At 33.7% G+C, this 27,498-nt stretch overlaps 1 protein-coding gene across 1 annotated transcript; it reads left to right on the top strand.

The window, feature by feature from the left end:
* The first annotated feature begins 346 nt into the window (after window positions 1-346).
* Window positions 347-6,926, top strand: LOC143628083 (putative ion channel POLLUX-like 2). The gene is made up of 22 exons (XM_077097752.1): window positions 347-446; window positions 514-797; window positions 1,336-1,407; window positions 1,589-1,664; window positions 1,754-1,852; window positions 1,923-2,077; window positions 2,161-2,265; window positions 2,340-2,426; window positions 2,514-2,598; window positions 2,667-2,814; window positions 2,891-2,967; window positions 3,046-3,126; window positions 3,226-3,423; window positions 3,500-3,613; window positions 4,811-4,903; window positions 4,991-5,117; window positions 5,208-5,284; window positions 5,842-5,889; window positions 5,977-6,046; window positions 6,132-6,205; window positions 6,566-6,676; window positions 6,751-6,926. The coding sequence occupies exons 1-22, from the start codon at window positions 393-395 to the stop codon at window positions 6,850-6,852; spliced, it is 2,337 nt and encodes a 778-aa protein (XP_076953867.1). The 5' UTR covers window positions 347-392; the 3' UTR covers window positions 6,853-6,926.
* Window positions 6,927-27,498: the final 20,572 nt, after the last annotated feature.

Consider the following 27,498-nt stretch of genomic DNA (forward strand, 5'->3'; position numbering starts at 1 on the left):
TGCTCAGAGCCTATTTGTAAATCATGCAACCCTCTAAAGCATTTTATTTAATAATATAGATGAATGCCATTATTATCATGTTATTTTTATAATCCTAACTAATGTATTAACTGTTTATAAAATGTCTTTAAAAATGGACAAAAAATGTTAGCGGGTCAACACACCTGACACTGCCCAAATCAACCCCTAATTGCCCAGCCTCGTTTATAAAACAAACTTAGTTTTACGCTCTGGCTCATTTAAGTTCGGATCAATTCGAGCTTTTAGCGAGCTGATCTCGAGCAGCTCATGAGCGGCTTGGCTGGTTTCATACATGTTTCTTACATTTCTTTCCTTTGGCAGAGAAACCAAAGTTCAACAGTATAAAAGCATATCATAACACGGGGTTTGAGATGAAAAATCCCGAGTCACGTTTCTTGAAAGTGAAACTAACAGATTATCCTCAGGTGTGCATTATTTGAGAGGTATCTGTAATATGATCCATTTGAACAGATGAGTTAATTAATTCTGCAGGTGCATCAGACAAAGATCAAGATCATCATGGCGGCTTTTGTGTTTTGCTTAGTTGTCAGATTAATACAACAACATCATGGGAAAGTAGTTCTGCAATATCTAGTCTCTCGTGTTATTCAATCATTTGCAGCTACACGTTTGCCTTTTGCATGCATCTCTAATTCTCTTGATAAACCTACTCGTCTGCAATTGGATGTATCTCTTCCCTCATTGCATGACATCAAATGGAGCTTTTCACGCCTCATGTATTTGTTCAACATCCAGCTTGAGAGAAATGTGTCTACGTAAGTTCAATAAACATGCGTTGTGTGCGTGTATATGTGTGTGTGTTGGGGGGGGGGGGGTATACTGAAAGGCCATTGTCTCTAGAAAGTGTAGGAACCCACCAGGAAGAGCCACGTGCCCTAAAAAGAAAAGGGTAAATGCGTAAACAAATTATTTGTGCGCAAATAAAATGCCATGCTTTAATAATCAAAGCACCCTGTAAAATAAATTAAAACACTTGGACACAAATAAAACACCACATTGAAATAAATTAAAACACTATGTGGAAAATTCTCACCCAGTTCATACACTTAAAATACAACATTTTTGTTTAATTTTATATATAGCAATACTATAGTCAAATTCAATATTAAAAAATGTTCAATTTTATGCTATAATTTTTCTAAAAAATAGTAACATACAAAAAAGTTATTCGGGTTAAAAAGATGGCCAAAATAGAAAAAAAAAATCAACAGAGTGAACTATTACCCTTTTGCTCCTCGAAATTTTGCTTGAAAATGAAGTCTCTGATGAATCTACTTATGGATGCTTTTGCAGGTTCTTGATTGTGCTTCTTGGAGCTTGCTTCTCATTTGTCTTTATTGGCGGTTTACTCTTTTATAAGTACAGGTGTTGTTTTTATAATTCTAAGAATCATTTTGATGCAACGCATTTATGATAATACGTCCTTGTAGCAACCAATAATCAACTTTTGGCATCCTAACTTTGTAGCAAGCCCAAAAAAATTTAGCATTTTTTATATGATCATGATCAATAATTTGAAGATATTCATCCATCTTGACCTGTGTAGGCGTAATACACAGTCATTTGAGAACTGTCTTTGGGAAGCATGGGCATGCTTTTGCTCTTCATCAACTCATCTGAAAGTGAGATTTCATTTCAAAATCAATATCATAAACTAAATTAAAAAAAACAGTTATTTAACATCTGATACATTTGATCATGTTGTATGCAGCAAAGAACTAGGGTTGAACGTGTTATTGGGTTTGTTCTTGCTATATGGGGCATATTGTTTTACTCTCGCTTATTAGGCACAATGACAGAACAGTTCAGAGTAAGTTCTTGAACCCTCAAAATTAGAATTTAAATTTTAACACTTTACTTATATAATGTGATTTGTACAGCATAACATGCAAAAGCTTAGAGAAGGAGCACAAATCCAAGTTCTAGAAAGTGATCATATTATTATTTGTGGAGTTAATAGTCATCTTAGCTTCATATTGAAGCAATTAAACAAGTATCATGAGTTTTCTGTGCGATTAGGTACAGCTGCTACTAGGTAATTAATGTCTTTAAAATAATACTAATTCTGATATCTATACATTATAGAAGTTCAATAGATGTTTAAAAATGTATCAACAGGAGGCAAAGAATTCTTCTTTTGTCTGACATTCCAAGGAAACAAATCGACAAAACGGTTGATAATATTTCAAAAGATCTTCATCATATTGATGTCCTTACAAAGAGGTATTCTTAATATTATCACTTTTTTTTTATATTTCTTCCATCTTTATATTGTTTCTTGTTTGTTTGGTATGCAGTTGCAGTCTAAGCTTAACAAAGTCATTCCAAAGGGCTGCAGCCAATAAAGCACGCGCCATAATAATATTGCCAACTAAGGGTGACAGGTAACGTGTTATGATACCAAAACTATATTATTATAATAAATAGTTTTTTGAATCGATACCATAATAGATTTGTTTTGGAGTTGTTAGGTATGGAATTGATACAGACGCGTTCCTGTCAGTTCTTGCTCTTCAACCGATTTCAGACATGGAATCTGTTCCAGCAATTGTTGAGGTAAATGTTTATATCTTTCCCAATATAGAAATAAATTTATTTATAAAAAAATTACTTATTACTTGCAGGTTTCTAGCCCTAATACATGTGAGCTATTGAAGTCAATCTCAGGGTTAAATGTAGAGCCTGTGGAAAATGTGACATCAAAGTTATTTGTGCAATGTTCTCGACAGAAGGGGCTCGTGAAGATATATAGACATTTGCTCAATTACAGAAGTACCCTCCAACTGTTTACTGAAATTTAGTGATAAAATGCTAAACTTACAAAATTGATGATGAAATTGTTTTGCAGAAAACGTATTCAATCTTTGCAGTTTTCCTCATTTAGCAGGATTGACTTATGGCCAGCTAAGAATTGGATTTCAAGAGGTTTGTTTTGTATTACTTATTTTACTTCTCAATTAAGTGCTAATCGGCATTTAGTTTATCGTATACTTTTTATTTCAGGCTGTTGTTTGTGGGCTTTATAAGAATGGGAAGGTAAATTTCCATCCAATGGACAATGAAGTTTTAGATGAAGATGATAAAGTATGTCTCAGTAATGAAGTTTTAGTTAGTTTATGATTTTATACTAAATATTAACGACACCTATAAAAACTACAAAAATCGAAAACATTGGTTTTATAGGTATTGTTCATTGGACCTGTTAATGGGAAGAAGAAAACACAGATTTCGTACTTTAGTTCTATTAAAGAAGAAGAAATTGACCCTCACAATCTTCAAGTTTTAAAAGAGACTGGTGAAGATACTCCACATAATGCTATTCAGATGGCAAAAGCTCGGTTGGATAAAATTGTCAAACGCCCAGCAAAACAAGATTCAAAGGTAAAATAGTCATTTGCATTAACCTTGCTAAGCTTGAGGGGAAACAAATATAATAAATTTTGAGTGATAAATGCAGGGATCAGACTCGAGTGTGGGCCCAAAAGAATGCATACTATTACTCGGGTGGCGCGCAGATGTTGTGGAAATGGTTGAGGAATATGATAATTACCTAGGACCTGGAAGTGTAGTGGTATGTTTCGTTTTTTTTTTAATACAAAAGGCTGTTGAAGGAAAAAGTATTTACCAAAATAGGTGATTTGAAAAATATTTACCAAATGAGTTTTTTTTCCTTTATTTCTTTATATTTAATTAATATATTATAGTTCTTTTTTTATTTTTAATTAAATCAAGCTATTATCCTTCTTTTCAATTTATTGTTAGATTAACAATATTTATAGAAAGTAAATTAGTAACTGGAAGTCTGGAATAGCTTTAGAACAAGTTTATTTACAAGGCACGTAAATGTTATTGAATATTAATTGAGGACTCTGAATACTATAAACATACTAAATAATCAACCCCGACCACTAATTTCCTTTCGATCTTAAAATCTGTAAAAAATGATATAATGGTTAAATGGTAATTAGTTTTCCCTTTGAGTTAATTGTTTGTAGGATATTCACATATGTGGGTTAACGCACTTATTACAAAATATGTACATGTGTAGGTTAAATGATTTATTCTAGGATATGTAGATGCATGGGCTAAATAATTTATTGTTGGATATGTAGATATGTAAGTTAAAAAATGTCATTTTACTAATTATCAGTACATGGGGTGTAGACCAATAATTACAGGATATGTAAATATGTAGGTTAAATAATTAAGTAAGGATTGAAGGGATGATTGAATAATAATAATAATAATAATAATAGTAATAATAATAATAATATAATAATAATATAATAATAATAATAATAATAATAATAATAATAATAATAATAATAATGATACTAATAATAATAATAATATTATAATAATAGTAATTGACTGATTGAATAAGAAAAGGAAAAGAATTATAATAGGTTAGTTAAAAATTAAAGAAATAAAGAGAAAAATCTCATGTTGGTGAATATCTTTCAAATCACCCGTTTCGGTAATTATTTCTTCCACCAAGACTCTTTTATAAACAAAAACTCAGTATGCTTAACTTGAGATGTGGTTTACAATAATGCCAAAATATAAAATGCATTCTATTATTTTTATTAGTTATTTATTATTTTTTAATAGATCGGAATAAAGATACATAATGAACACAAATAGTGTTAAATGGGTCATAGCTAACACATTTCATGTGTATTTCCAACATTTGATGCATCTATCTTTGCATTATTGCGTTTTTGTTAGCCATTTTGTTTAGCATTGATGTATAAGTATCATCATGTAGGAGATTTTGTCAGATGTACCAATTGAAGAAAGAGAACGAACATACAAATTTTCTGGTCATCGCAAGTTGAAAAATGTTAAAGTCATACACAAGGTACAGGACTACAGTCTCAGAAATATATTTTCATGATATATTATTTATTTAACATATAAATTTATATATATACAATGTAAAAAACAGGTCGGAAACCCAAGGAACTATGATAACTTAAAAAAGACCATTGAACACACTCAAAAGTCACATAAGAAAGGAGAAGAGGTTCCCTTCTCGGTAGTTGTAATATCGGACCGAGAGTGGCTTCTTGAAGGTAATTGGTTAAAACAGGTTCGGGTGGGGTCGGGTCAGGTTGTGTCAACCCGCAAGTCCTAACCGTTTTGCTTGTTGTTACTTGCTACAGATCCATTAGGGGCTGATAAGCAGTCTGCTTATTCTCTCCTCCTTGCAGAAAGCATTTGTCAAAAGCTTGGTGTCAAGGTGGGTGGGTCCTACACACTTGCAATTTTCAATGGTCCCTGTGGTCTGACCATATTGCATGTTGGTCCCCAGTAAACTTAGTCCATAAATTTATGACAGGGTTGCATGTTTAGTTCTTACCGTTAATCCCAATTAGTTTTTAACGGAAAAGTGATGCCAAGTGTCATCCATGTGAGCTAAATCATGTCTTCTCAAATTATTAACCCTAGTAAAATACTCTATTGAACTCCCGAACTCCTAACCCGACTTTATCACCTTCGATTATGCACTGAACCTTCGAGGAACCTCATCACCTTCGAGCACAAGTAAGGCATAATACACTGGTTCAAAATTTGAAAAGACACAATTACCCTCACATGAATGGAGCATGAGCTCACATTTCCGTTTACTAAATGGATTAACAGTGGGGACCAAACTAGCAATATGGTCAAACCACAGGGACCATTTCTGAAACTTTGTGTTTTATAGCAGTAAACTACATGGATGATGGAACTGTTTTCATTCATTGAGGCATAGAAACTAAAAGTTACAATTGTTTGTTAACTTGTTAACTATAGGTCCAAAATCTGGTTGCAGAAATTGTCGACTCAAAATTGGGAAAACAGGTATTTTATTTAATGTTTTACAATGAAACCTAGGTGTTTATTTCATTTTATTTAAACCTGTTGAAAATTGATGTGTTTGCGGTTTAGATTACAAGAATCAAGCCAGCATTAACTTACATTGCAGCTGAGGAAATAATGAGCCTCGTGACAGCTCAAGGTTGTCTATAAACTCCATTTTTTTTATTTTGGTATTTGTTTATGCGCAAATTATTTTTTGACTAATTCAGTTTTGTTTTGAACAGTGGCTGAAAACAGTGAATTGAATGCAGTTTGGAAAGACATTTTAGATGCAGATGGTGATGAAATTTATGTCAAGGTAACAAATACTTGAGGATTTTATCTTTGCAATGCATATTTTTAAAAACTTTATATATCTAATTTACGGGTGGCAAAATAGGCGAGGTGGGTAACTTCAAAATTACATTTTTGGTTAAAATGGGTAAAATTTTAGAATGGGTCAAACGGGTTTGTGAGATTGGGTTGACCCGCCAATAACTATTAATGTGATTACAAAAGTTACTATTAAAATAGCTAACCAATTGTTTTGAATAAACTAATTTAGGAGGTCGTAAGCATTTGTTTAGACCCAAATTAGTGTTAAACTAGCGAACCAATTGTTTCGAATAAAATAGTAAAAATATTGACTCAAATTTGTTGATGCATTGTCAATCAACAGGACATTGGACTCTACATGAAGGAAGACGAGCATTTGTCGTTTTCCGAGCTTTCTGAAAGAGCGCGTTTAAGGAGAGAAGTCGCCATTGGTTATGTGAAAAACAACAAGAAGGTGTTCTTACTAATTTCTTCATATCAGTTATTATATTATTTATTTATTTTTTGATACACGGTTCTTGGTTGCAGGTTATTAACCCGATTCCAAAGTCTGAGCCTCTGAGTCTTGAAGTGAGTGATTCTTTGATAGTTATCTCAGAGCTTGAAGGGGAACAACCTGTCCTCTTGTAAATGTTACCGACGAAACTGAGATTCATGGCTCCTTGCTTCAATTTTCGCTCTTGCATGGTGCCTATTAAATTAAATTTTGAGTTAGAAACCAAAGTGGTAACTTCTTTATATTTACATGTAGATAGATAGATGCTCAGTCCAAAAGAAAATGTAAACAAAGTGCTAACTTTTTTATATGATGATTTAAGAAGGTGCATCACTTTAGAGTTTATACAATTGCTCTTTCTCAACAGCCTGAAAAAAGTTTTTCGACTTCTTTGTCTTTTAAGACACTTTTGACATTTGGCATGGATTGGGATGACATGAAACTTTTAAGCCTATGTAACATTGTCTTTTAGATGTTAAATATATTTATTTCAAAGTAGTCTTAAAAGACATGATTAACAAGACAAATAACAAAGCTACAGTTTATTCAAAACGCGATTGAAAAAGAGTTTATTCAAAATAATCTAAGACACGCAAAGATAGTGTGTTTAAAACTTGTTGAGTAGAGGCTTATTCCTTCATAACCGACTATTTTGGGTGTGGGATAAATAGGCACTAGTATCTCAACTTAAATGGGTAACTAACCATGTTAACCTTGAATCTAGCTTGGGCTAAATCAAAGTAATTGGGATTGGGCCAAATAACTCATAATTAATGGGCCTAAACGGATTCGGAATTGTCTTTCAAGGCTTAACTTGTATCTATACGCTTCATATTCGTCCGGAGTTTGCGCCCAGAATCAATCCACGAGCGTCTTATCCATTCTCATTCAATCATGATGGGGTAGCAAATCAAAATGAAAAACTCATATTAGGTTTAGGGATATTCATGCTCAAACTAATGACTTCCACCACGTTAAGATGGCACTCTACTGCTGAGTTATATCCCTTGCATACCCACATTAAGAAATAGAACTGACTAATCCTAAGACAAAAGGTCAAGAAACTCAACGGCATTATGCCATCTTTTCGCACTGTTGAGGATATGAAAAGAATGGGAAAAATCGGATTTAGTTGTCAACGGTCCCTATCTAAAATAGGAGACCACGGATTCAGCCATAGAACATGGTTTCATAAAACCACACGATTTTCTCGATCTATATCAACCAGGTTTTACATGAAGATTTTGTTTAGCCTGTTCTATTTGACACGGGTAGGAGAAGAACCCAACCTTGTATTATTAAGATAACAGAGAAAGCATAACCAAGTCAAGATGATAAGAATCAACCCCTTTTTTTAAGGCCAATTCGTCATGAATTATAACTTGGGCCGATGCTAATATGGGCATGCTTACATTTATTTGGGCTATACATTTAACTGGTTTAGGTTACCTCTTAATGGGTGAAACAACTAGAACAAGAATTACGTTCAACCTAGGTTATTAAATGGGTTAACCAAGGTAATTAATTGGTCGGATCATTATAGGTTATGATTTTTTGAGCTTTGGTTAACTAATCATGCGTCTGTTGATTGTCTAGCATTGTAACTTGGGTCGTAAGCCTAGTTAAACATATTCGGCTTGTGAGTGCACAACCATAATTGGTCGATTGGGTCTATAATCCAATACATATAAGAGGGCCCCAACAACTGGTTTGGCCGATCCCAAGTTAAATTCATATGGGTTTTATCCTATTTGGTTTTAATATGTTAGTTGGGCTATGTCAAACTCCGATCAAAGGCAGCGGAACATGCCGGGGCATGACGGATTGCAAATGAACACAATGACACCATTAAAGTGACAATATTTAAACAACTCATTTATTTCATTCAACATCAAATACAACACATCATGTTCATACAAATAAAACAAAGTACTAGGAAAATAATTAGTTCATTTAACTAATAACCTAAATGATCCAAGATAAAATAATGTCTTCAATTCTTCAACCAACCAATTATCAAACCTTTAACATTGCATAAAATATATTTTGTCAACATGTATGTTGGTGAGAAATTTCATGATATTTATATATATAATATGAGGCAAAATCCACAACTCATATCTGAAGCCGTAAATAATAGCGACAATTGAGGTATATAAATCATAAGTAAATGAGGCTCCTTTGTAATAGGTAAAACTACCAAATTATAAGGAGGAGCGTATGATGATACTTATTGAGAATGAGGACAACCGACAAAAGCAATAAATATTTAGCAACTAATTCATACGAGGCATATAACACAAAATCGGGCAATTATTCTATGCAACACATAACCTAGAGTTTGTGGTTTGAGGATCTAAGTCTTAAATTATTTTTGTTTAAGTAAGTATGCCAGCTACCCCAAAAATATAAAAGAGAAAACAGGAATGAAATTACTCACTTGGAAAAAGTGGCGTTGATGAAAAAACTTAGAATAAATCCTCAAATAAGCGAGCCCAATGATTCGGTTTAACGTGCGTGTCTAAGATTGAAAGATATTGAGTTAATAAGTCTTGAAGAATTGGTACAATAGTTCATAAAAAAAGGCTTGGGTTTTCTGGATTTTAAGTTATATTTTACAAGATGCGGTTAAATAAAGTAAGCATAAATGAAATGAGATTTACATGAAACCGGGTCTTTGATGTTTAGTTTTTACTCAACCCTTGTTAAGTTTTACATAGGGGAGTTGGTTTAGTGCTTGTGTGCACGATCCTGCTAATGCAAACATCAAGATCCGACTTTTAAAGATTTGTTCGGTTTAGTCGGTTCGGGACTTGATAAAGTACCAAATCCAAATCCAACTTACCATAATATTCAAATATATAAATTAATTAAATAAAATCAGTAGCTTAAACAAGTTTGAGAATTTTATTAATTAAAGTCCCAATCTTGGGTTTAAAGGAGTGCGTCGACCCGATCTTGGTATAAAACCAAGTTTGGTTCACTCACAATATAGCCTTAGATATAAAAATAATATAAAATGAAACATAAGTTAAAAAATGCTTGGAAAGATTTTTGGTGGTTTGAACGGTGACTAGCTCATTAAAACGAGAAGTTCGACTTTTGCTTGGTTTTTACCCGAAACTTGGTCTAAGCCAAGGTTTGTTCTAACACTTCCAAAATCTTATGTAATATGAGTAATATAAAGTAAAACATAACTAAACACATAGGCTGAACTTTTGGTAGTTTGAACGTTAACTAACTCTAACTCGTTAAGATGAGTGCTCGGTTTTACTCGGTTTTTATCCGAAACTTGGGTTCAAGCCAAGATTTGTTCTAAACTTCCATATCAACCTTATAAGAACCAAAATATAAAGAAAAAATTAAATCTAAAGTGTTTTGTGACATTTGTCATTTTTTTATTTGTATTTGTATACGTTAAACTGACCTATTTTGTCGTTTCAATGTATTCTTGTTTGTCGTTCATCATTAATATAATATTCACGATGATTTACGATTATCGATCGTTCATTTTCTACTCATGTTGAACTCCGAAGTTTAAAGTTTTTATTAAAGTTAAACAACTTGCAAACTATACGGGTATAATATGAAAATATCCAAGTATTATAACTTTCATTTCATTTTTAACACATTTCAAAGTTCAATGTCTAATATGTAAATATATTTTAATTTTGTTTTAAAACTAACTTGAAATTTTAGGGGCCAAAGGTGTAAATTTAATTTAAAATATAATATTGTAATTAAAACCCAACCCCCCTCCCTCTCCCGACCACGATTTTCCAGCGACGTCTTCCGGCGAAGCTGAACCCATTCCGACGACTTTCAAAATCATTAAAAATCTGCGTCAAAACTCAATTAACCTCTTGTAAATCATTTAAACCATAACAGGAAGGGCCCTATTATGGACACCCACCACACGCCCTAATACGCCGTGTATAGGGCTATACGCGGCGTATTAGGTACGATTTGACGTCCTAACCAGCAAAAGCTGGGCTAGGTTGTCAAATCGTACCCCTAATACGCCGCGCATAGACTTATACGCAACGTATTGGGTGTTTTGAATTATTGGAGCCCGGCTCCCCTCACTCTCCCTCCTTTCTCTTTTTTATTATATATCCCTCCCTCACCTCACCTTCACCCTCACGATCTTCATTCAACCAACAACACAACAACACAATTTTTGGTATATATACCCACAATGTTGTGGTTCAACCATTTATTTCCGGAGTCGAATGAGGAGGAGCCGGGTTACGCTGCTAACGATCAGCCTGGCACGTTGTGGTTACTCGACTTGAACCAGGTTTCGTTTTATATTTATTTAGTATGAAGTCGGTATTTGTTTTTTTAAACTAAGACTTGCTACACTAATATTTGTTAGGAGTATGTCGGCTATGATACTCAGCCCCAACAACCTTACGGTTAGGCTAGCTCGTCGGGCTTACCAAATTTGAACCAGGTTTCGTTAGGTGTATTTATTTAGTATGAAGTTGTTAGTTGCTTTTTTAACTAAAGCATGCTACATTATATTTTGTTAGAATTAAATCGGTTATTATACTCAGCCTGAACAGTTTTACGGTAACCCTAGTTCGCCGGGCCTCCCAAATTTGAACCAGGTTTCCCGTACTATTACCGTTATTGTTAAATTTTTTATTACAGTATTACTAGTATTATTATTAAAATATTAATATTATTATTAAAATTTTATTGTTATTAAAATATTATTATTGTATTATTATTATTATATTATTATTATTATATTATGAATATTATGATTATTATTACAATATTAGTTCGTGAGGTTTGATCGATTCGATTCCTTTAACGCACGTGTAAGTTACACACCATATAAGATATGCGACCTATATGTGTTTCAGAAAGCATATAAGATATACGCTTACAAAGGCAGTATAGAAACTGTAAACAAACTTTGACCCAAAAAATTTAGGAATAAGATATTTTTTAAGGCATAAATGTTACATATAATAAGAAATTTATACATATTTCTAATAACTTGTCTTGACTGATTTAAATAAATGTGGGAAAATAATTCTCAGACTAGGGTGTGAGAGGAATGCATTCTAAATGAGTTGTTACAACAATAAACATAAAAGAAGAATTGTTTAAAATCCTTAAAGGAAATAATTTAAGCAAACAGATTTGCAATTAACCAAGTACCATCTACATAGATGTTATAATAAATATCAGATAGCTTGATTGGTCGCGTCGATTTAATAGAATTGCCTATGGCTACCGGAGAAAGAACTATTCAGGCCCCACAAACACACTTGAGAAAAACTCATGTACACAAAAGATATGCTTATTACTTGAATTTTATTTCATTCATCAAATTAAAGATACATATATAACACTAAAACTACTACCCGTGAACCAAAAATACTCATACAATATGGTGAATATCACCCACGATTTGAGCACTCTAAAACACAAACAAACACTTAGATTACTGAAAATAAAACGGAATTAAAACAAACTTTCATTGACGAATTTGAACTATTCAAAGTTATTTGATTTCTGCTCCATTTCCGTGACCCGCTTTAAACCCGCGAACCCGTTAACATGAATTAAAATAAACTCTCAACACTTTAACATCCTTACAGACCAATAACAACCATGGTCAAACCAATCTACACGATCTCCAACCTTCCAAGTGCCACTGATGATGACACATGGTTGCGAAATGACAGCTGGCATTTCGCTTTCGCGATACATTAATGGATACGAAGGACGCACCATTAGAACTTTTGTGGCAATATGTAACTTCATCATACATGGAGGTATTTGGTATATATCCTCCAAGCTTAGCTCTGTAAAAGTATTTTCATATAGAATTGTTTAAAATGTGAATAAGTCACAAGTTAAATATTACAATATCATAATCAAAATTTTTGAGAAAAATTGATAATTTAAAAATATTACTTTATTGTATTAAATTTTCTTTAATATGCATGTGGAAAGAGATCTAAAACTGATGAAAAACCAAGTGTCCAAAATCAATATTGGCTCATAGATGCCAAAAGAGTAATTAGACTTTTTGTAAATTCCTTACCTTAATTCTTTGTAAAGTCGAGCTTTAATATTATTATTTATATTAAAACCGATACAAAGATGAAGTGGAAAAAGTCCAAAAAGAAAAAAGAAAAAAAAAGGAAATAAAAGAAACCTATTAAGGCACGTTTCTTAATATATCTTGTGAGCATAGATCACTCATAAGTAATAAAGAAATATTTTTTAACTTTTTTTTAAAAAATATTGTTAATTTTTTTTCTTTCAACATTCTTCTTATATGTTGTTACTCTTCAAAAAAAAAAAATCGTTGTAATACATATAATAGTGTTATATTGTGTATATATGCACTAGTGTTTGTTGTATATATGCAATAGTGTTGTATTACAAACACTAAGTGTATTCAACCACAATTTTCATGGTCTCCCTAAGAAGACCAACATGGAAAAACAACATATGCATATGGATATAAATAAGCAGATTCATGTAGATAACTTATTAGAAAAAGTTGAATCCATGAGATGACACAAGTCAGATAGTTGAATTAAAGTTTCATAAGTGTAAAGTCTAACATTACCTTATGGAGTCAAACTACACATTTACTTATTATGATGCTATGAACAATCAACATGCTATGTAGGGATTAGCATACGTGATATTCAATTCTCTGCATGATGCAACCAATTTTGTTAAGCTAGAAACTGTAACAACAAAATTAAAAGCTTATGTTAAAGCATGAGATGTTCTTTTCACATTAATTAGTAGCTTATAACAAAATACAAGAATATATATATGGAAAGAAGAATTAAAGAATACTTACTTCGAGATTACGATGCGTTTTTAATCTAAAATAAGCTATACAGCGTTACAAATTAGGGTTTCCAGCTATGGCAGGTGCGGCGCTACAGAAGCAATATCCAAAGAAACAGAGAAAGAGGGATTAGGTATTTATAATTCGAGATGTGTGTGATATTTTCCCTTCTACCCCTTCCATTTTACTCTTAATTTAATACCAACTATTTCTTTTTTTTTAACGACAATAGGTTTATATTAATCAACCAAGGTTTAGCAAGATACTACAAAAAACAAACACCAACACAAACACAAACACAAACACACAAAAGTTATATTAATATGCTAAGACTACGCCAAGCAAGAATGAAATTTCCTATGATTCAGGATCCAAAGGTATCCCAAAACTTTCACTTCATCTAAAATATTCACCAAAGATATTGAACGCCATTAAAAATAAGATCGTTCCACTCCAAATGCACCAAACAGCAACCAACCAAATGGGGTGATTGATTTTGACCAAGTGAAGAGATTAGGATATAGGATTAAAGGGTGAATTAAGGACTTCATTTAGGTTAGAGAAGGAAGTTAAAATAAACTTGCACTAAAGAAGGAGTTATTTGTTTACATGGTATTGGAAAACATAGAGGAATGGATAGATATTTATTTTCCTGAAATCATGTTTGATTTACGAATGGTGTTGTCCGTAAAAGTTGTGTTGGCGATGGCGACAAAGTTGGAGGGAGGGAACCATGGGAGCTCGATTCAATGATCAAAGTTTGTTCGAAATCATCAGTATATATAGGGTTTCAAACACGATTGCAAAACCACATTTGTTTCCCAATTCTCGCAAGATTAACTAGAGCTTAATGATGCAAAACCACATTTGAAACGATTAGTTAACTACTACGAGATCAAAGGGAACGTTTTAGGGTCTTAATTTGGGCACCTGATGCTCGTCGAAGAATAAGGTGGTGGAAGGGGAAACGCATGCAAGGAGAAAGAAGCAAGGGAGATGAAAGGGGTTTCAAGAGTTTCACCTTTTCACTATATTTTGAGTTAAAAACAAATTGGCCCTTCTACTTTTATATTTATTGTATTTGTTTTAATCTAACTCATAATTCTCTAAATAATTCAATAAATGAGTTCTGTAAATTCCAAAAAAACATACCATACCATTCCATATCATATTACAATAAACAATGTTGTATTACGTTTCATTTCATTACATTACGGTATGGTATGATCATATCGTATCGTATCAATTCATGTCATTGAACTTGAGCCAGATCTAGTCTTATGATATGAATATGATTAGAACGAATGATTATGTTAAGAACGAAGGATTACGTTAGCGTGTGTTTTAAGAGAACAATTTGGCAGAGTAACAATATATTTACTTTAGAATATGAACTTCGTTAATTAGGAAATAGTTTACAAGGTATTTATAGGAGACGACTCATTCGTTAGACATACATAACGAATGAGTCTTCCGTTCGCTATGCTATTCGTTATACGAACTATAACGAATGGCTTATATATGTTAACTCTCAAACGTTAACTCATTCATTTAAAATCCTTAATGAATGAGACCAAAACACGTGGACTCATTCGTTATTATACAACTAACAAACGAGTCTTTACATTATTTACCAAAATACCCCTATACTTATAAAATATTCCCAAATATGTTAATACAAAGAACGGTTTTCATGCCAATGTACGAATGTCCAAACACGGCATAGTAAGCACATCGGTAATACGTTGAAAGTATTGTATACCGAGCTCCCATTTCACAATGCATACTTTAAGCATTGGTTCGTACTTCCATGATATAATATCCCCTTTCATCATCTTGACCGCAATGAACTTCTTCATCTAATATGCTGATTCTCGAGCCTTTGACTGTAAATAATTTTCCCTTTCAACATATCTCAAAGCCTCGATCATCTTGTTTATCTTCTTCATGTTATGCTTGAACATATCATCAAAAGCTTGTTGTGACTCGGTTTATGATACTTTACCCTTTCCCTTTTCTTTCCTCAGACACTCTTCAGCTGCATCGAAATGTTCTATAGTAAAGAACGGAATTCGTTCATCAAATTTAGCTTGAGTATATAAGTTCGGGTATTCCTCAGCTGTCACGTCCTCCATCTCAGCGTCATCATAATTAAAATAAGTACTTCTCGACGTAACATTCTGATCAAAATGAACTTCATCTGTATCCTCAACCTCTACGTCCTCCTGATTCTCCAATTCATCCACCGCCTCCTTGTTTTTATCAGGAAGCAAAGCGATTTGTTCTTTAGTCAATGAATGGCCAACAAACTCACCTTCTTCGATTTTATCCGTGTCCACCATGCTCCATAAAACCCCATTTTCATCAATAAATAACAATATTGTAACTTTCAATGTGGTAATGGGTTGCACCTCTCTAGAGTCATGGTACACCAACAATTTTTTCCCCGGAGACTCTCCCTTGGCAGGTATAAGTCTCATACTTTTACGCTGCATAAGTTCAGTGCTGTATATAGATAGTTATACGCCGCATATGTATATACATATACACCGGACTGTCTGAATCCTCTCTGTTTTTAATCACTATTGTTCATAATTCTGTGATTGTTTGATTGAGAATTTCTGTTTTGGTGATTTGCACACCAATCCAGAGTGTGAAGGTGAGATATTATATACAAATCTAATGATGAACGGTAACACGGTTCACATATATGTCAATTCTGAACCAAATAATCATCAAAATAGAATCAATTTGTTAAAACGAGTGTTATGATAGTCATTAATTGGACTGTAATAGGTTCGTTGTGATAGATCTGAAAAGTCATACATATCCGTAGGTATATTTTGAATTTTGACCAGTAAAACTTTCATATATCACAAAATTGAACTCAAATGATCAATTAATGAACTAAAACGATGCGTGTATGATAGGTCTTGATTTCTAATTGTTTGCAGATTTGCACAGTTTTGATGTTGGTAAAAACACAAACATATACGTCATATATGTTCACACATATACGGAGTATATGTTATGCGTTGACTAAAGTCAAACATTCAAACATATACGCTAAGTTAGACTTATACGTTGGACATATACTTATACGCGACATACATATACGTTGATATACACTTATACGCTGAACAAAGACTTATACGCTGAATTGTACATATGCGTTGATTGTTGAAACCTGTATTAACATGAGAATTTGTTTGTGTTTACAGATGGTTAAGAAAGCTAAGATTACTGATCCAAAGCACAACATTTGTGCTTATTTGAATGAAGAGGATCCCAAAGCTACAAAGTTTAAAGTAATCATGCCATTCTTGAAGAGATCCAGAATCTACAAGGCCATTACACATTCAGTAGATCCTTATGAGAGTATTATGACTGAATTCCGGAGTACTTCCAGGGTTTTTGGTACAGATATTCATTCCACTATTCAAGGTCAGAAGATTGTAGTGAATGAAGCCCTGATAAGGAAAATATTGGAGTTCAGAGATGAATCAACAGATCCTGTTGATTTGGATGAAAGAATGGTAAAAGGGTGTATGCTTAGAATGCGTTACAGAGACACATTGAACAGATTAGCTTTGAGGAAGACTGCACTGTCAAGGCCATTTAAGTATCTAGTTTATATTATGGTTCATTGCCTTGGACGTCGAAAGGTGGTTACGAGGAGATCTTGGATTATCAGATGAGTATGATGGCTGCCTTGTGCTTAACCTAAAGTACAATTTCTCCAGTATGATATTAGACAATATGAAGATGAATTTTGGAGATGAACAGTGGTTACAGTATCCGAGGTTTGTTTAGATGTTTGGTGAAGAAGTATTTCCAAAAGTCAAAAAGGAGGGACCAAAGATATTTTTGGATCATGTCACGGGAACCAATCTGTCTAAGCTTGCTACTAATAAAAAAATCAAAGAAGCCGATATTCCAAATTTTAGAGGGTTATTTGGACATCTCAAAAATCCTGAGTATGTTGCACCGACTGATAATAAGTGGACAAATGATGGTAGTGATTCTGATCGTGCTGAAGAAGAAAGGCTAACCTTGGAGATTAAACCAGTGGGTAAACATTTTATCAAGATTGAGTCTGATTCAGAAGAAGAGTCGGTTACACCAAAGAAGAAAAAGCGAAAGGCTGTGAAGAAGGAAGTTGTAACACCAGTAACTGAGGATGAAGTATACTCAGCTACATCTGAAAAGGATCCAAAGGAAACAGAGTCAGATTCTGAAGGCCGAAGGATGAGATTAGCCAATCCTAGGGCTAAGTTTGAGAAACGTGCTGAGAGTTCTAAGAAATGTAAATCTACTGATGAACAAGATGATACATACATTCCTGAAGGTGTTGTGGATAAACCAGTGAAGAAAAAGGTGGTTAGGATTAAAAAGAAATCTAAGCGGGCTGCATCTCCAAAGTTAAAGCTTATAGATGAGCCTGGTATTGAAGAACCAGAGGTTACTATGACTCCTATTAATCCAGCATTTATAGTTGAAGAACCAGCTGTTGATCCAAAGACGACAACATTTGAAAGACACCAGTGGTGGAACCTTCTCCACAAGTTCAAGTTCCACATGTTTCATCAAAACCAGCTGAAAAGGTTCCTGACTTTAGCTTACCATCTCTTGATGCAAGTTTTGAAAAGTCAGATGACACAGTTTTTACAAAGGTGTATAGTGGAGAAGCTTTAATAGATGAGATCGAGTTCAAAATGCAATACGATCAAGATCGAGTTGAGGCCAAGGGCAAAGATAAGATTGATGAGCCAACTCTACATGTTGATATTCCAGAGGTTGGAGGATCATTTTCTGCATTTGCATATGAACCCGAATAAATAGTTGAGCCTGTATTGGAGCAAATCATTGTTGAGCCAGTTGTTGAGCAGAGGGTTGAACAAGTGATTGAACATATTATATCAAAAGAGCCAGAGGATGAAGAGGAGAAGGAAGATGAAGAACTGTTAGATTACGGTGACTCTCCTAGTGGTGATGATCATGATGATGATGATCAAGATGATCCATGTGCTGGTGGTGGTTTGGGTGTGTTAATTGGTTCTGGTACAAGTACAAGTGCTGAACATGTTATTGAGCCAGTAACTGAAAGGGAACCTGCTCAAGAATTTACTAAAGTTGGTGGTAATGTTGATGAGCTTGAGATACTTGATGTTGATCCGATAGCTTACATACCTCCTGTGAGATTACAGCTACTGGAGAGGAGTTGCAGGAAGGTGACTAGGTGAGATTGAGATAACACGAGCTGATCTAGCTACAATGCTAAACATTACTGATAAGAGTTTGATTTTGATTTTGAAAAGGATCTGGGAACAGTAGATGACAATATTCTAGTAAATATGCATATTGTTGAGGAGGAACTGGATAAGGAGCAAGTGAATTATGTAAATGTTGCTGATCATGTATTTCCAGAGTTTGACGAAGATTTTGATGAACAAATTGACATGATAAGTCAGGAATTTGATGATCAAGGAAATCCTATACCCGCTAAAGGCAAGTCTACTGAGGAAGCCGAGGTGAACAGTCAGGAGCAGGAGGACTAGTTTGAAAGGAGGAAAATTGAACCAAAACGTATATACTTGAATCCGGTCAAGTATTACAAAAAGGGAAAATAAGCTAAGCTTGGAAAGGTTGTAAGTATTGCATATCTGCCAAAGATTAGAAAAATTGCTGTTAGAAGAACCTTTGGAGTACAATACTTTAAGAGCTTATGCGAATTGAAGTCTCTACCGTGAATGGATGTAGTGGACATAGTTGAAAAGGAGTTGTTAAATTGTCCTAAACGTGGACCGGTGAAAGAGATCTGGGATTTTATTAAACGTCAAGCGAAATGCATATTCAGAAGCTGGACTCCTCAAACTCCATATCTTCATGTATCAAAAGTGAAGAAAGATCCTGAAACGGATGACTTTATGAAGACATGGAGGTATTAACAACCAGAAACTCTGAAGGTGATTCCTATGTACCCAATGGAGCAAGACTTTCATGTGTATTTTCGTTGGTGGTACTATGATGAAAACCGGGGAGAAGCTCAGATTGTGTTAAACCGAGACGGAGTATGGGATGTTATAGATGTGATGGATCCTATGTGGTTGGTGAACTGCTCTGAGAAGGACATAGAGACGCTGCATAAGTGCAAGATTCAAGTTTCACGTGATAAATATCAAGCGTCTGCTATGCAATACCAGAAGGTGATTAAGATCAGTTACAAGTATAAAATTCACTCTGGAGAGGTTTGGAAGAGTAAGTGGTTTGAGTTCGGTAAAGAGGAAGCACAGAAGGAGAAAGAGGAGATAAAAGAGAAGATGAGAATTGCTGAATTGAAGAGATTCCAATATAAAGGTGTTGGAGTATCAATTCCCACTAATCAGAAGCCCTCAACTAAACGTTCATGGGAGGATATGAGGAGGGAATATCGAGAAATTTTTTTTGGGATGAAAGGCTGAAATGTGAAGATCGAAGACCTAGCAACATTCAAGGGGGAGTTTGTTAGAGCATAATGTCTATTGCTAGGGTCTTAGATGTATTAGATATGCTTGTATAGGGCTAAAAATGTCAAATGTAGAATGTGTATGTTGATAATAGCGCATAAGTCACAAACACCGCATAAGTTATGCGGCGTATATGTTATACGTCGTATAACATATACGGGGTTTGTTGTCTTGAATGTTGAGTCCTATAAATAGTGGACTTATGCGTTCTTATGTAGACTTTTGGCAGATGTTAGAGTGAGAGAGTAGAGAGAAAAAGTTGATACATTGTCATATCTTGTACATTTGAGGTTATCAATGAAATGCATGCTTAACGTTTACTTGTTTTGTTCATTCTCGATGGATTCCGCACATTGAGATTTAGGCTGTAACATCTAGAGATCCTATCTGTAGTCTACATCAGCATTCCAGGTATCTACATTAAGTACATATAACGAATTAGACCTTCATTCGCTACTGTATTCAATGAATGTAGTCATTCTTTAATCCAGATGAACGAATGAATCTCATTCGTTATCTAATCAACGAATGACCAATACATTAATAACGAAGGTATTCATTTGACTTCTCAAGTCAAGGTCAAAATCAATATGAACATCAGAATGTCAAAATCACAATTTCAAAATCTGAAATCATTCAATACGCGGCCATGTACTTTAAGATCTGGTTCGTTATCATCGATAATGACTTAGCCATCTTAGAATTCATTTTGAGAATCTTAAACAGGGTTAATTGATTCATGTTATCAGTTCAATAAATTTTCCGTCAAAACCCCTTAAAACTCAAATCAATACTCAATTAAATGAGCCCAAATGATCATATTTACCTTACTAACACTCAACGATAATGAAAATTGATTGATTTAGAACACACACGGATCTACGAAAAAAATTGCAAGAGTTTCGTTTGGTTTGGGTGGTTTTCGAGAGTAAAAAGTGTAGACAAATGAACTTCTCATTCGTGATCTAGGGTTTTATACACTGTACAATTATTGCACAACTCCCAAAGCACCTGAATGGCCTATTTGTTAAGTTAATTAACGAATAACCCTTCATTCGTTAAAGGTTTAATGAATAACCTTTTATTCGTTTCTCATTCATTACCATGTTAACGGACAAGTCCTCATTCGTTAACTAATTAACGAATAAGTATTCATTCGTTAATCAGATCAACGAATTAGTTATCATTCATTACATCTCAGCGGAAGCGAATGTTTGATATTAACGATTGAAGCACATTCGTGCAGAATCCATAACGAATGACCTTTCATTCGTGATCATTCTTTAACGAATGATCTTTTACTTTAACAAATGAGAGAATTAACCATTTGATTTTCGTAAAATTATTAACTTAAACATCAAAAACCCTTTTGATGCCACTAATTTAAATTAATACTTTAACAATCTTAACTTAACTGTTTAATTTAAATGACTTAACTTAAAACGTCTTAACTTAAAAAACAGTGGGTAAAATCTTTTTTTTTTCAAATTTTCAATTCGCATAGCCTGGTAATAGAAAATTAAGTCGAATATAAATTCTTTTTGAATTTTCTAAATTTTATATCAAAAAACACCAAAAATATTTTTGAAATTTGTATTTTTCAAATCGAAAATTTAAAAACAAAAATCAACCAACAATAAGCAGTATATATTTTTGTGAGTTTAAGCAGGGAATCATATTGACTGGTAACGTCCTAAACATCACTTCAATTTCAACCTTATTAAGCACATAATCCAAAAATGATTGTAGATATAATTGTCCACTTTAAATATACACAGATCTTTCAGTAGTTTTACGATATGTATTAAGGTTCAATTAAGCACGAATCTTATGTGGACTCCATCTATCAAACATAATTATTATATCTTTCATACTTTTTTTCACATGTACAATTTTCTTTTCTTGAAATGATTAGCTATGACCCATGCAAAAATAATAAAAAGAAAATAAATTAGAAGGTTAAAATTTCCCCTTAAGATCGGTATTTCTACACGCAGATAAGGTTTCATTTTAACAAAATAAAAAGATAAAATAATTTAAAGTTGTATAAGGCCTTAACAATCAATTCGGATAATACCGTATTATCGCACAAAGAAAGTCCATGGCTTTATACGAAACACCAAGAAAATAAAGCAGAACACTTAGGTCTTAACCCTCAGTTCGGTATTACTACGCGCAAAGAGGATCCAAGACCTAAGTAAAAATAAAGGAAAACTAAAGTTGAATTTCTTTGCAAAATAAAATGAAAAATAAGCTGAATGTCTTTGCAAAAAGAACGCATGTACACACAACAATCTTTAAACTTTTTGATACTTCAATCAGATATTAACAATGCATCAAGATGTTATTCCACTAGATTCGGCTAGCAATTAGGATTATATCTTTTCAGCACCTATGTGATCTGTCAACCCTAGCATACATATCATACTATTGATCTTATGACACTTTCTAGTCTAGTTTATCCATGTGCTAGGTCCGTTGCGTCAATGTACTATCATTTTCCCTTTTTGCTTCAAAAAATCATTTTTGAGGAGCATTTTTCAATGTTTTTGACCTTTTAACATTTTTGAATGTTTTTGGATTTTTTATACAAACTAAAATCATAGTATTTTTGTATTTTTGCATATATTCCCCCCTTAAATAGTAAAATACATAAAAAGAAAATAAACAAAAAACTATACAAAAGAAAATGATTAACCGAGCTTTTAAATTTAACCATTAATACCAAGAAAATAGTTAAATTTTTGTTTTGGCAAATGCTTTGGTAAAAAGGGAAGCTTTCTGAAAGTCCTTTGAATCTTTTCAAGATTTATTAATTTCTTTTCAGAGAAATCACAGATAAAATGATATCTAATTTCAATATGTTTCGTTTTCAAGTGCTGAACGGGATTTTTAGTTATATTGATCGCAACAGAATTATCAATAAAAATAGGAGTAGTAAGAAACTTCAAACCATAATCCCACAAATATTGTTGGATCCATTAAACCCGTGAACAGCAACTCTTGGCTGCCACGTATTCGGATTCAGCGGTAGAAGTAGAGACCTTTGTCTACTTCTTATACTGCAAGGAAACAAGCAGGTTTCCTAAGAATTGACATCCTGCTGTGGTAGACTTGAAGTTGATCTTGCACCCTCCATAGTCAGAATCGGTGTAAGTAGTAAGATCAAAACTATCATCCTTGGGATACCATAACCCGATGTCGGGATTACCTATAAGATAGTGGAAAATATGCTTAACAACCGCCAGATGAGTCACTCGGGGACTCGATTGATACCCGACACATAAACGAAAATCAAACATTATGTCAGGACGAGAAGCAGTTAAGTACATTAAAGAATTAATCGTAGCTCGATAGAGGGTCGGATCAACGGTATCCTCCAATTTGTCCGGTGAAAAATTGTGACCCACGGGAAGAGGAGTCAAGGGGACTTTTCCGGCATTTATCTTGAATCGGCTCAAGATATCGTTCACATATTTTGTCTGATGAATGAAAATTCCGGAATCAGACTGGTGAACCTGCAACCTCAAAAAGAAATTCATCTCTCCCGTCGAACTCATCTCGAAGTTGGTCAGCATAGTTTTCTCAAAATCCTTACATAATGTGTCGTTTGTCGACCCAAAGATGAAATCATCGACGTAAATCTGGACTAAAAGGAGATATTCTTCCACAGTCTTGTAGAATAAGGTACAATCCACAGTCCCTCATTTGAAGCCGCTATCGATCAGATGGTCAGCCAATATGATGTACCAAGCTCTTGGGGATTGGTGTAGACCATATAAAGGCTTGTTTAATCAGTAAACACGCTCTGGATAGTCAGGATCTTTAAAAACAGGAAGCTACTTCACATACACCTCTTCGTGAATTTCACCATTCAAAAACGCACTCATAACGTCCATTTGATAAACTTTGAAGTTCTTGAAAGCTGTATAGGCAAGAAAGATACGTATAGCCTCCAGTCGTACAACTGGAGCATATACTTCTGTGTAATCTATGCCTTCTAGCTGATTAAAACCCTGGACGACTAATCATGCTTTATTTCTCATGATTACCCCATGATCGTCCTTCTTGCATTTAAATACCCATTTTGTCGAGATAGCCTTCTTAACCCAAACTGGTTGATCAATGAGATTCAATACACCCAGTTGCATAAACTGTTTCAGTTCTTCTTGCATTGCTTCTACCCATGAAGGTTCCCTAAGTGCCATTGTGTAACATTCGTTACTTTTAAAGCCCGAAAACCCGACCCATTTTAAATTTTTGATTTTTGTTTTTTAAATATATATGTATTAATATATATTCCTCAAGTTCGTTCGTGTATTTATATGACTTTCGTTAAAAGTTATTTGGATTCATATTTGTATATGTTAAAACAAACCATGTCATTGCCTCATTGTATTCGTGTTAAAGTTCGTCATTAATATAAAAAAAAATTCACAAGGATTTAAGTTGTTGTTCGTTCGTTTGCTTACCCATTTTAATCGATTAACGGAACTCCGAGATTTAACGTCTTAAGGTTTATATGTTTAAACAATTCACAAGCTATTCAGGATTAATACAAAGATATCTAAATTATATAATTCCTAATTCACTTTAAATACATTGCAAAGTACGAGGTTCAAATGGTAATTTATATTTAAATTTTTGTTTAATATAATCTGAAAGTCCAAGGGCCAGTTATGTAAATATGATAAAATATTAAAACTACCCAGCCCCACCCCCCTCGTCACCCTCGTTTTTCCGGCAGTGTTCCGGTCAATCCGGCGCCGTATAATCTAGTTTGGCCGATAATCTCGCTAATCAATCAAAATAATTATCATAATTTCTTTAACCGCCGATATTATAATATAATCAATGTAATAATTGTGATTTAACAACCAAAAACTGTCGATTTAGCCGTATGACCTGCCGGATTCTTCGCTCGACAAATTAACCACCTCTTTGACCATCCCCGTTGCAATTCAAGTATAAATAGGGCTGTACCCAGCCATCACAACCCGCTCATACCTCTCAATCTATCCCAATCTCTTTTAATCGGCCGAGTATTGAGCTTGAAGTTCTGTTTCTCCGGCGAGTCCTATCCCCATCAAACACAACAGTTGCAGGTATTCACAATAGAAATTATAACGATTATGATACGAGAAGCAAGGTCCCTATGCTTTTTGCGTCGTACATGGACCAGATTCCTCAATTGAAACCCTAGGGTTTTGAGGAGGAAGATGACCCTGAGTCTTGTGTTAAAACTAATCTTTATCATACTCTAAACGAATGTTATTGCTGGTCCAGTGGTTAAGCCCTTGTCCTGCTAAGCGTAAGACCCGGGTCAGACCCCATTTTTTTTATATCAAGCTTTATTAATTATTTTTTTATTCATTAATTATAATAAATTAAAAATCATATTAAAATTATAAAAACCATTTTAAATTAATTAATTTAAATTCTTAAATTAGTAAAAATATTAATAAATCAAATAAAACTATTTTAAATTAAATAAAAATAGTTATAAGTTACATTTATCACCTTTCACCTAAAAACCGACTTTTGATTTCATTAAAATTCGTAAAACCCGAATTGTTATAATATTATATACTTGTCTGTTAATACTACAATACTTTTTCGACAACTTTAACTACGCTTGTAAACGAGGATAAAATTAGACCAATTAATTTCGTATCTCATAAATATTAAAGCCTATCACTAATAATAATTACATAGTATTAAAATAATTAAAACCGTTAAAATGAGTTATAGTTCGTTCACTTTAATCAAATAACATAATTGCTTTTCGATATAAAACCCGTGCCTTGTAATTATCATAACTCTCATATTAGTGTTAAAATTATAACTTAAATCATAAATTCGTTAAACTCAAATATAATATTATATTATATTTTTCCATAAAAAGCTAATAAAAATATATCACCTCTTTATCTAAATTATCGTTTTCATCAATTCCGTCAGTTAGTCTTTAAATATTCGTATTTATTTTATTTATAGTTCGAGAAGTCCAGTCATTTCGGATTTTTTAAAGTACTTTCGGTTGCTTCGGTTTCGTTATTGTGCTTACAGTTTATATTTCAAGTTATCTTCGATTTTGAGGTGAGTTTCTCACAACCCCCTTTTAAACGTTTTTATATTTTGGGGTAGCATATGTATCTTATTACAAATTCAATGTATTACGATTTCGCTTATAAACTAGAATTCACTATATGGACTTGTGTGTTACTTGATTACTTGCTAGAATTTTACGTGCACGTGGTAGCCTCAATAAGTATGATCATACGCCCCCCTTTGTACTCAGGTCTATTTGTATCGAGTGGAAAAGGGCCTCATTATCCGAGTACGTTGGTTGTTACCAACTGGAAAGGACCTTACATGCGCGATTACCTGAGTACGTTGGTTGATACCAACTGGAAAGGACTTTACTTGCTCGTTTATCACATGTCCATGAATTGTATGATTTTTACGTATTATATCAAACTGTGGGAACTCACCAGCTATGTTCATAGCTGACTTTATTTTATACATATGTTACAGGTGTAAAGATACGAGGATGAAAGTTAGAAGACACATAGCATGCCTATAGGATATTCAAATAACAACTTATCGTTTATTTATTTATTTATTGTTTCAACTTGTATTATTTGACAACCTTGTGTTACATGATGATTTAAATGAAATAATGTTATTATGGTCACCTAATAGTGTCACGTGTGTTTGAGCAATCTGTACGTCACACTCAGGCGTATCCGCTTTAGCCGGGGTGTGACACATTGAAACACTCATTGGTTCAATTTGGGATAGAAAGCAAGTGCACTTGGCGAGGCCAACAGCGCGAGGATTCCCGAAGTGCCATTGAAACACTCGTCGGTTCAATTTAGGATAGAAACCAATTCTGGTGACCTGATGAGTAGGCCTAGCTATGCGTCACACCAGACCCACGGGGCTAGCTGTGACCAACTGGTATCAATCATGAGTAGCGGAAAATAAATAAACTTAAAGGAATTTCATAACATGTTAAGAGTGCAAATTCAAAAGTACAACTAAAGCAAACGGGTCAACCATGACCCTTAAATTGTCTTAGGTGCATAGCACCGTTAATTAGTCTAGGATGTAATATAATGATTACATCTTTATTTATCAAGTAATCTTCCAATGACTACATTACTTATTCTTGAGAACCAAGGCTTCTACGGTTCACTAAGGCGACTAGGGCATTACCGGATTCCTCTCCCCAATGGCTAAGTTACCTGAAAAGTATATACTAAAATACGTCAACATAATGTTGGTGAGCTTGTGAGTTGAAGACACATAATAATAAGATTGACACATCATGGTATAGCATATATTAAGTCCACAATCAAACCTGCAACTAGCATAAATATCCTCAACTCATACTAGAAGTTAAACCATCCCGGACTATCGCCCTGCTAAAAGCA

This window comes from Bidens hawaiensis, unplaced genomic scaffold, assembly GCF_021521415.1.
Source record: "Bidens hawaiensis isolate Kalapana, Puna unplaced genomic scaffold, B.hawaiensis_p1.1 tig00004795_1, whole genome shotgun sequence".
Lineage (NCBI taxonomy): Eukaryota > Viridiplantae > Streptophyta > Magnoliopsida > Asterales > Asteraceae > Bidens > Bidens hawaiensis.